General features: G+C 30.4%; 1 protein-coding gene across 1 annotated transcript; it reads right to left on the bottom strand.

Moving 5' to 3' along the window:
- Positions 1-5,259: 5,259 nt before the first annotated feature.
- Positions 5,260-8,423, bottom strand: LOC11417509 (14 kDa zinc-binding protein). The gene is made up of 5 exons (XM_003618863.4): positions 8,267-8,423; positions 7,311-7,368; positions 6,559-6,648; positions 5,647-5,764; positions 5,260-5,514 (listed from the first exon to the last, which is right to left on the bottom strand). The coding sequence occupies exons 1-5, from the start codon at positions 8,392-8,394 to the stop codon at positions 5,447-5,449; spliced, it is 462 nt and encodes a 153-aa protein (XP_003618911.1). The 5' UTR covers positions 8,395-8,423; the 3' UTR covers positions 5,260-5,446.
- Between the last annotated feature and the right edge of the window lie 3,231 nt (positions 8,424-11,654).

Genomic DNA, 11,654 nt, shown 5'->3' with positions numbered 1-11,654 from the left:
CCTTCGATATGTGCGTGTTTATACGGACCACAAGCCTTCAAATATTGAGTATTGAATTCGATCCAAGTTCACTATTGTAATTTGTAACTACTCTTAGAATTCGTTGTTGGTCCTAACATAACCCTATAAAATAGGTTTGTAAGGTGATAACCATCCAAATTATAAATATTTGTTCAAGTCACATCTCATCTAATGTGGGTCTCTTTAACACACCTCGACATATCCAACACCATTTGGTTTGATGCATGGATATAAACTGTGGTGGTCTGATAGCAGAAATTCGATAGGAGATAATCCAACGGATCACATAACAGACTCTAATACCATCTTAAAATTTATGATTTGGCCTAACTATATGACATCATGTGGTGTACTATAGGGGAAGCGGATTCTAGCTCACTATCGTGAATTGGGGAAAAGCTAAATCATTTTTTCACTTATTGTTATAATCATCAAAGTCACACATACAATAGACACAATCATACATTAATACTATTTAGAAGCACAAGCCCATCCACTATTAGAGGAGACAAACTTTTGGATTTAAAGTGAAGAGGACTCCTACAAGCTACCTAACTTGGTGATTTTATAGGTACATGCATGCATGCTATATGTTTCCTAAACAGTATAAAGAATGAAATTCAATGGTTTCCTGAAATTGTGATGAAAAAGTTTTTGGTATAAAGCGAATTTGGTGGCTAATCTTTTGGGATGTAATAGGTAGGTGGGTTTACTTAAGGGAAACTACCTCTCCATAAAAAAAATAGTACCACTTTTTCCTTTTTGATTCAAGGGAAACTCTCACCATAATGCGTAGGGTCATAACCTAGTTGGTTTCGAGACTCAACTTGATGAACACTATAAGAAAAAGCAAAATTAAAGAGCGAAATTAGTGACGGAAAAAATAAAATCCCTCACAAATTTTTTGGTCGCAAAATTTAGTGACAGAATTAGAGAGAAATTTCATGTTTCCCTCGCTAAATTTCCTTCACTAATTTTTGTTTTTTTAGTAATGGAAATAATTGAAGTTTAAAGAAAAATGTTAACATATGTTTTTAAAAGAAGTTAAGAAAATTAAAATGGAAATATTGCATTTTAAAAAAGTAGTCTATTCCTTTTTCTTTAAGTTTAAAAAATGTTATTTCCAAAATAAATTTCTATTTAGTTTTTTTAAGTATGGTCCTTGGGATCTCTAAAAAATTTGTTTGTTTTTTTTTTTCTTTTTTCCATTTACTATTTTAGTTCAAGATATCACTTGGTTAGAAAATTTGTCATTATCATATAGATGAAAAATTCATACCACTTGTCAGTGGTACTTTGCTTATTTAAATTTAAATATGTATCTAATCAGCCCATTGTAATTTTGATGGAGAGACCCATTGTTTTGGAATTTGAAAACTTCTACCATACTTCATAGAATATGAATTAACTATTTTTTTAGGGAAAAACCAATTTTTGTTGACCATGGAAACTTTACTAGTACAATATAAATGTCACACCTAGCTATATTGTATGGTAGTATGAATAAAAAAAATGAGTTTGAGGTTTTGTACTATAAGGTCTAGACCAAGAAAATTTGGAATCACATTCACTATACCAGATCGTATTACTTCAGAAATCAATGATAAAAAGAGAATCATAGGGAAAAATCCATTGAGAATTACTAGAATTCCTTCAGGAGGGCCAAGGGAATTTCACAATCTTGTTCAAGAAGCTGAGAAAGGGTCATCAACAATTTTAACTTTGAAGAAGAAAAATGGTGTTGGAAATAAGCTGTTTAGTCACAAAAGAGCTTATCATAGGAATCGGTTTAATGATTGGTGTGTTGATGTGTTTTATTTTGAGAGTTTTGGTAAGAGTGAGGACCAACCCTCTGAAAATAACTCATTAGGGTAACTATATATGTGTAGATCATAGTATAGTTTGTTAACTTTTATTTGAAATTATATAAATAATGCTACTAAATTATGCTTGTAAAGCTTTTGCATTTTAACTAATCATGTAGTTAGTAAATGTTGAAAATCATAGATTATGTATAAACTAATTGGATTTCACCTTACCTTGTTTAAAAACTGATTAGGGTATTTTTGTTATCAGAACGAGTTGAACAAAATATCATAATGATATCGTAATTTTGTTGAATCTATAAAGTGTATATTTATTTTGCAATATCAAGATGAACCAACATTATTTTTTTTCAACTCAGTGTGATATGAAAGAAAGAATTGGAAAGACTAGCTTCAATTAGAAAGTTTGTACAACTTTAAAATTTTAGATGATTAAAGTGAGGTTGCATTTATGGTGGACCACCATAGTAGGTGCCATGAGGACCACCTATTATGAATACAATGGCTAAAGAAAGTGGTTTTTGCCATATCAAAAACATAAGTGGTTATTCTACATTATATTGTTTGAAATTTCAAAACCATGAATTAGCTGATCAAAAACTTCAAAACCATGAATTCATAAGTTCGATTTTTTTTTTTTTTTTTTTTTTTGCGTGAAGAAATTCATAAGTGCACTTATACTATATATAATATACTTGTAATATTTTTTTTTTGAAGGAATAATATACTTGTAACATACCTTACCATATATTAGAGCTTGCAAAATAATGCAGCTCAATATGATTGTACAAAGAGTTAAAAAAAAGTGCCGCTATCAACATTATATTTGGTCCGAGTGGAATTGGATTTGAACCTTTTAAACAAGGTATCTGGGTCGAGTTTTATGGATGAAAAAAATATGGTTGGAATGAAAGAATCTATTGATGGTCAATTAGATTCTTCAGCAGATCATTCAGCGTATATTTTTATAATACGACATAAATTTTATTATCTACATACCTCTAATACAACTATGACTGAGGCTGTATCAACATCATTTGACAGTTATTCACAACCCTATCAGTGTGATTTAAAATCTTGATAAAAAGAAACACAATTTACAACCAAAAGTAGGGGAGAGGAAGAAGATAGAACAAAAGGAGTTGATAAGTAAATAGATGAGATAAATTAAACACTATAGATATACATATAAAACAGTTTAAATTACTACAATGATAAATAAAATAAAAATTTATACATTATTCATCATGAACCATGAACCAATAACTCACATTTCTAGGGTTTGGTTAAACCAAATAGATACAAACTTTTGACTCTTGTAAAATATTCTCTTCCAAATTCTTCTCCAATTCACTTTCATAGTTACTCCATTCTCTTTGTTGTGTCCATCTTGCATTCAAACATGAATCATCTTTAATAGTGCAAAAAGAGGTAGAAGAAACAATGGAATGTTCTTGGTTTTTATTTCTAACTAGAAAAGATAGAAGAAGAACAAGAGAAGCCATGAGGCATGGAGAATAAAACTATGAAAGCAAATACCTTCAATTTAATTTGAAAGATTAATGTATATAAGCTTTTGGTTATATACTATTATATGTGTAGAGAAATGGTGTTATTGCCAACTAAGAATTGATGAAAAATGTGCATGTAGACAAGATAACTTGTTGCATTTAGTTTTGGTTTTGGTTTTCATTAATATCACTTGAGAAAATTTGGCATAGTGCAACATTAGTAGTTGGGGTTGTTGGGAATCTCAATACCTTGTCCTTTTATTATTTATGAGAAAAAAATGTTATGTTAAATAAATTATGCATTTTTTTTGAGGGGAAAATAAATAAATTATGCATGGTCCTCATGTACTACTAAGTAGAAGTATTTGAATTTATTTTTTTTATTCCATGAATTTTAATATGTCTAGTTTTCAACTATCTTCTCTTCAAAAAAAATCTTCTTTGAATATAAGAGAGAGTGTGACTTTCTATTCTCAAGCCTTGATTGATAATATGACAGTGATACAATCTGTATTGCCGGTTATTTATTGCAAGGTTTCAATTGCCAGACAAAATACAGCAGTATGGTAATGATATTACTTCATTTCTTTTGTATGTATTCATCTGTAGTCAATCGGTGGCCGCACCGCAACGCAGCGGTGCGCAGCGTAGCGAGGATAGGATCCTCTACACGTGTAACGGATCTATGTAACAGTTGTAGGATCAATTAACATCAGGTGTAGCGGTAAATACAAGTCATCTTCTATTACATATCGCAGTTGTATGAAATTATTTTTTTATTTATACTCCTCGTTCCTTTTCTTTTATAATAAAATTTAGGATGAAAGGAACTTGTTTCAAGTCCATGAGCACTATTATCGCCTAAAAACGCTTAACTGCAAAATTGTGATGAAATTCGATATATTAATGTTAATATGATTGCACCTTCATTTTTTGGTAGAAATGATTAAATTGAGTTAATTTAATTTGTTGATTAATTTAACAACTAATTATGTTAATTGTGTATAATTTTTTGAGTTATTTAAATAAAAAGATGATCAAAACAAGTAATGTTGAGATTAGAGAAAAGCATATGGATTGCTCAACAAACAACCAAACAACATCAACTACCATTGACAACCACAATTACTATTTTATTAGCTTTTTCTTCTTTTAGTAACTTATTGTACACTCTCATTTATTAGGCAACATATTTGGACAATGAATCATTCAGTCACATGAACACAACTAAATTCCCACCCACAATAATTGATGCCACTAGCATCTTAGAAATGAAAAATTGACAAGTCTTATAAGAACTAACTTATCCATATATCTAGTTTATGTGGGATCTCAACAGTCCCCCAAGTTTAGGATTAGGGTTTTAAATTGTGGTTGCAGCACAGATGCGATTGCAACCACTATGATCGCAAGCATTGTGGCTGTTGCGATACATATTATGGTCATTGCCGCGTATTTCTCTCTATCGACTCTACAAAGCTTTAAAACATTTCTAATCCTTTTTAAAATACCATCGAAATCTATTCATATAAAAAAAGGAACATAAAAAATAATTTGGCTGAGAACTACATGGTCTGCCGTGGCCTGATGTGGTGAGATGCGGCTGTTGCGCCCACTATGTTACGTTATTGTGATACGGTTTTTACTGTAATTTAGAATCACACTGCAATGGAAGCTTACTGCGGTTGAAAGCAATGTGGCAACCGCAATATTGCGGCTGCATAACATGATAACCGCAATTGAAAATCTTCTTCAGGACCAAAACATCTGAAATTGCAGACTGTATCACGTTATGCAGCCGCAATATTGTTACTGGAGAAGACTAGTCTACCCATATCTCTAATCGATGTGAAATGTTAACAACAGCAATCACAATCTATAAAAACGACTTCGATACTTAGTTTTAACCTAAATTCAACAACAGTTTGAACACATTCAATACTTATATATAAAGTAATAATCTTAGTAGCTTCAAATACCATGTATCAAATTATTAGTTACTTAAATCATTAACGAAAGATAGCACAGCCATCAGAGTATTATTGTTCTATGATTCCTGACGGTTTGCCACAAATCCTTTCCTACATTTTAGCCCGGTGGCCAGTTCATCTGTCGACCGCCAATAACGTGCACATGGATATGGTAAACCGATTGGCCTGTTAAAAAAAAAAAAATCAAACTCAATATATGATATAGATAGAGAATCACTCAAGAATCAACAGCTCGAAAAAAATGATGTTACTCATCAAAGTTCAAGTGCTGTCATGAATAATAATAATAACACTTACATCCTTTTGGTCCATCATTAATTACAACCCTGTAGCCATCGTCAAGACCTTCTTGTTTGGCAACCAGCTTAGCAGTGTAAAGAAGTCGGCCAAGAATGTCAATGTGCCTCTCCTCAGCCTGGAGAAACATTTCCCAGAAATTGAGCTTGAGAATAATATATAATATTCTCATAATGCGATATAAACTTTAAAAACATGTTCTTTCGGTATTATTGATTGATTCATTTAAAAGTAACTAATAAAGAGTTGTAGCATGCTAAAGCCAAGATGAGTACGAAAAAAAATGAACTATCAAAGGCATAAATAGCCTCGAAGTTGTCATAGTAAAATAGACGCCAAACAAGATTGATTTTACACCGAATTTCAGGTCGTGGAAAATGAAGTGACATCATGAACCTGTTTTAGAACAAAATAATTTGTATTTGAAAACGCTATAGACTTTAAATAAAGATAAGGTATTAGTTCCAGTCAAGGATTTAAAATCAACAGCATAAACAATATGAAAGAATAACTTCAAAATAGCTTAGGAAGTAATTTCTTTAAGAAAGATAACATCGAAAAGGATGCAGTGAATCCATAACTCCAACTTTACAAGACAATAAGCCATAGCACTTCAAAGTTAAAAAAGTGTCTTTATTGCAGGATGAGACAAGCTGGACAATCTTTTTATTCAAAGCAATTTTCATGGTATCAACAGACTGATACTAAATGAAATCTATCATTTTCTCCAAGAAAGGACAAATTTACATCAAAATGCAAATGAAATTAATGACGTTAATAATTTGTGTTTAAGAAAATAATTAATGCATAAAAACAGTGGCGTAAACAATTGCAATTGCATGATTTTCTTTTCAAACGAAAATTTGGTACAACATAATGTCTATGGACACTGAAAGAGTGGCTAAAAGTTACCTTGGATATGCCAGTCAACCCATCTCTGACTTTGGGAATGAGTAGAATGTGCACAGGACCTTGAGGTTGTATGTCCCTAAAGGCAAGCACCTTACAAAAGAGGGGAAAAATCAATATAGATCCCATGACTTAAAACACAAAAGGTAAAAATATAAATTATGCTTAATAATTAGGTCCATAAAACAATTATTTTCGCAACAGTTAAAGCCATAAACGAAGCTAAGATTACGCTTCTTCAAAGTGAACTTGTCTTTAAAATGAACAAGGATTTGAATAAAATTAAAGTGAAGCATAATTTCAACCCATTAACATTTAAATGTGGAGATACACTTGAAAATCTTTTGAACAGTCTGCATTTTTACACAAAAAAAGTGTCTAGACTCTAGACAGTAAAGAAACAGGCACGTGTGTGAGTTTGGATGAAGAACTTCCACTAAAACTGATAAGCATACATAACAAAACAAACAATGGAATTTCAACATAAATCTAGATTGATGATATTTTCACCCGTGTTGTCAAATAGTGGCACTATAGCATTATAGTGTAACGGAATTTGAACATATCACTATTGTTGTACGCTATTTAGTACAAAGTGTTGTCAAATAGCGACTATGACAGCGTTATGGCACTGCAGCATACAGAAATTTGAACAAACCGCTATTTTCCACTATCCACGGTTGACAACACTGGTTAGTTTACACACATCAAGCAGTACATTATCACACTATTTACAATCACACATCAGAAAGTACCTTATCATCCTCATAAACAACAGTAGAAGGAATCTCCTTGTTGATGATCTTGTCAAATCTGTGCATCACAGAATATCACATTCAGAATAAAACATTAAGAAAAAAGAATTATATACGCATCCAAACACAAGCAGACAGAACCTAGGGTTTCAAATAACGGTCTATGATCGCAATCTAAGCCTCGACATAACGGTTTCTTATGTTGCCGATACCGGAATGTGGATGCTAGGCCGTGACATAACGGCTTCATAAGTTTCCAAACATGGCCACAGTTGAGGTCACATTTAACCGCAATTCTTCGCAATATCAAGGATCATGACGCAATCCCAATCGACAACCTCTATTTAAAACTCTATAACCTTTGATTTTCAAATAATTTTGGGTGAATGCACCATCACCTCATCAAAAACACTGATCAAAATCTCATCAAATGTATGATCCAGTAAAATCAAGCAAACAACAAACTTCAAAAGTGGGTCCCATTAATCACACAATTTCAAACAAATCATTTTCCCAAGAAAATTGATTTAACTCTAAAAAAAATCTAAAAATTCCAACACCCTTTAACCCTAACTGCATAAAAATGCAACCATTTTAGGATTTCTGTATCTACAAACAAAAACACAAATAATCAAAACATGGAAAAACCAAACATAGATCTTCATAATGTAACGAGCAAAATAGTTCCAAAAATCACACAATTCATTGTCCCAATAACATTGACTTAATTCTAAAAAAAAAAAGTCAAAATTTCAATACCCAATAACCCAAACTACATAAAAATGCAACCTTTTTTAATCAAAAACTAAAAATGTAACCTTTTTAACGTTTAAGCAAAACCCAGATAATCAAAACATGAAAAAATCGAAACTTTATGAAAAAAAAATTGTAAAATCCATGAAAAAATTAACAATAAGAAAGAGAAAATGAACGTAGAAGAGAAGAATGAAGCATACATGGTGGGAGAATCAGCGTCAGGAGGAGTGGCAGCAAGAGCAGCTTCTTTCTCGGAAGCCATTGAAGTTGAAGGAGTGAAGTGTGATGTCAGCACAGTAATTCTTTCACTTGTGTTGTTCTTCTTCATTTATAGTTAAAAAAAGTGATTATTCAGATAAGCTGTAATGACTTAAATGTCCATTCATTTGAACATGCAAGAATATTCCTTTTTTCAGTTTTTGACTATAAATTATGTCAATAATACAATGTGATAAGTTTGGCTTTATTTTATTTTTTAATGTACATTCATTTATAATTAGAAAAAGTGCTTATTTAGATAAGTGTTCCTTTTTTCAGTTTTTGGCTAAAGTATGTTAATAATACAATGGATAGGTTTGACTTTATTTTAGTTTTGATTAACTTGCCATTGCATAAATCAAAAAGTTTATTTTTCTTTTTTTAGAGTCTAATATTAAAATTTGTAACGTGGAGCATTGTATCTGGCCTCCCAACTCAGATGATATGTTGATATTGTTAGTTGGACAATTTTATTTGAATTTAAACTCGATCTTATAATTGTGTTTTTAAATTTGAGATGGTGTTTGTCATTTCATTTACACCCATAAATAAATAGGTGAAATGTTGTCTCCGGTATATCAAATGTTATATTATTTAAGATAGTTTTTATATGAAAAAAATTATGCCTTGATGATTTTAATTGTGTTTGTTTAAGTTTTTAAATTAATTGTGATCTAAAAATATATATTTTGGAATATTTTTTAGTAGCTTTTTTAACTAACTAGTTCTACTCTCTTTTACAGTAAATTCTAATAATTTTAGTCAGCGTGGTAGATGAGAGAGTATTCAGAAAAGTTAGTATCACTCTTGTAAAGAAAAAAAAAAAACTTTAACTTCAAATAAAAATTTCTAGAGAATTATTTCTTTTAAATAATCATTTTTATATTAATCTTAAACATCATCTTCTATCCAATAACACTTGAATAAAAATGTAAGAGATCTCTTCCAACTTAATTAGAGATCCTCAATTTGAATATAACTTTAAGGGTGTGTTTGGATTGAGGGTTTAAGAGGGGAAGGGAGGGGATGCTCACTTTTATTTTTAAATTACGAACAATGTAAAATATTTTTTTTAAATAAATTAAGTGTTTTTAAAGTAGCATATGATCATTTATCATGTTGTTAATTCAATTTTCTAAAAATCATTTTATAATATCCGTAATTTAAAAAAAAAAAGTAAACCATCTCCTCCATTTCCCTCCTAAATCCTCAATCCAAACGCACCCTAAGATAAATTAATCTTTAGAGTCCCGGTTCACACCAAAACAACGTGCTCACAATCATATCTCGTAATATTTTAAAAAAAAAATGTTTTAATAATTAACATAATAAAATGGTATTATGGTATAGTTAAAATTGATGCATGTGGTCTCCGTGAGCATAGCTCAATTGGCAAGGATATGCATTGTTATATGTAGGGACTAGGGTTCGAACCCCGGACAACTCACTTATTCGTCTTGAAAAAGGAGAATTCTAGCCACTAGGCAACCTGACCAAAAATAAAATAAAATTGATGCATGTGTAAAATATAGACATGATGTCGATTCATATAGTAATCGATTGAGTCCATCAACTGTTAGATAAGGTTAAATTGTTATCTTTGGGGTGGCTGAAAGCGAAAAGGGTTGTGTTTGTCTATGGTACTCAGAGTTGGTGGTCAAGCCCTTTAGCTTGTTTGGGCATCAGGTAACTCGTGTAATCTCTGCTTCTTGTGATCGTTAACTCTTGTAACTTTTAGTGGTAGTCTAGGCACACCTTGTGCTTGTTGTGGTATATAATTCCATTTTGATTTCTTAAAAAAAAAATTATTTCAAACAGAGCAATGACGACATCATCGAATTTGGTGTTATTATGGATAGTCACATACACTATTGTTCTCTTTATTAATAAACTCTCCTATTAAGTTTACTATGAAGCAAACGACTGAGGTTGTCCACGAATTAACAAAAACGATTAACTTACCTAACTTTCGGATTTTTTATATGGTGGACCAACATTTATAAACGATTTGGTTGCCCATGAATATTCCTTTTTTCAGTTTTGGCTAAATTATGTCAATAATACAATGTGATAAGTTTGGCTTTATTTTATTTGTTAATGTACATGCATTTATAATTTTTTTTTTTTTTTTAAAAGTGCTTTTTCAGATAAGTATGTGATTAAATGTTCATGCATTCAAATGATCCATATGGTATACACTGCAATAATATTCCTTTTATCAGTTTTTGGCTAAATTATGTCAATAATATAATGTGATAGGTTCCTTAAAAAAAAAATACAATGTGATAGGTTTGCCTTTATTTTAACTTTAATGTACATGCATTTATAATTAAAAAGTGCTTATCTAAAATAAAGGACACTCCTATAAAATAAGCTAGCGAGGTTTGGGAGAGACGGGAGAGACAATGTAATAGTTGATGCACTATCTCAAGAGACTTTAAAAGTGAAGTGTTATTTGAATAATCAATTTAGTTGACAATTTATAGGACAGTCATAATTTACAAAGAAATAGTAGGTAGTTGCACGAAAATCAAAATAATAGAAAGATAAAGTAAAAAATATTGTGAATATGAGAGACAAAATTTTCACAAAAGTTATTATAAAATGAATATTCAAAGATCATTTTTCATTTAAAAAAAATACTGTTAACAAGTGTCTTTAAAGATTAAAAAAGAAAAGAAATAATTGATAAATTTTATGTTTAAAAAATTACTTTTTAATATTTCAATGTGTTGAATACACAACTTTCAAAATAAACTTTCTATTTTAAACTTTTTATCAAGTGCCCTAAGTACAATTATTAGCATTTCGCTTTAAAAATAGTAAGAGATGAATAAAATAGTGTTACGTACTTACGTTGAAAACAATGATGTTATATCTTTATTTATTTTAGGCCAAATACATCTTCGGGTCCTTTAAGTTTCATGTTTGTTTCAGATAGATCCTTTAAGTTTCTAAGGTTTCGGATAGGTCCTTTAAATTTCGAATTTGTTTCAGATAGAACCTATCTGAAACCTTAAAAACTTAAAGGACCTATCTAAAATAAACTTGAAACTTTGAGGATCCAAAAAGGTATTTAACCTTTATTTTATTTCGAACTCATTTCTTTTGTGATATTAACTATTCGATTCTCCCAATTACTTGTTTAATATTCTTCATATTTTTTATACTTTTTATACAAGACGAGATAAAACAAATAACAATATGAATATATACAAAACTCATAATAGTTTTTTATTTTTTCCCTCTAACATATTACTCTCTCCAATCTTCTTAACAAAAGACAAATGAATCAATATAAATTGATCCATTTAACTTATAATATAAATC

This window comes from Medicago truncatula, chromosome 6, assembly GCF_003473485.1.
Source record: "Medicago truncatula cultivar Jemalong A17 chromosome 6, MtrunA17r5.0-ANR, whole genome shotgun sequence".
Classification (NCBI taxonomy): Eukaryota; Viridiplantae; Streptophyta; class Magnoliopsida; order Fabales; family Fabaceae; genus Medicago; species Medicago truncatula.
This window is presented reverse-complemented; position numbering and strand designations above follow the sequence as displayed.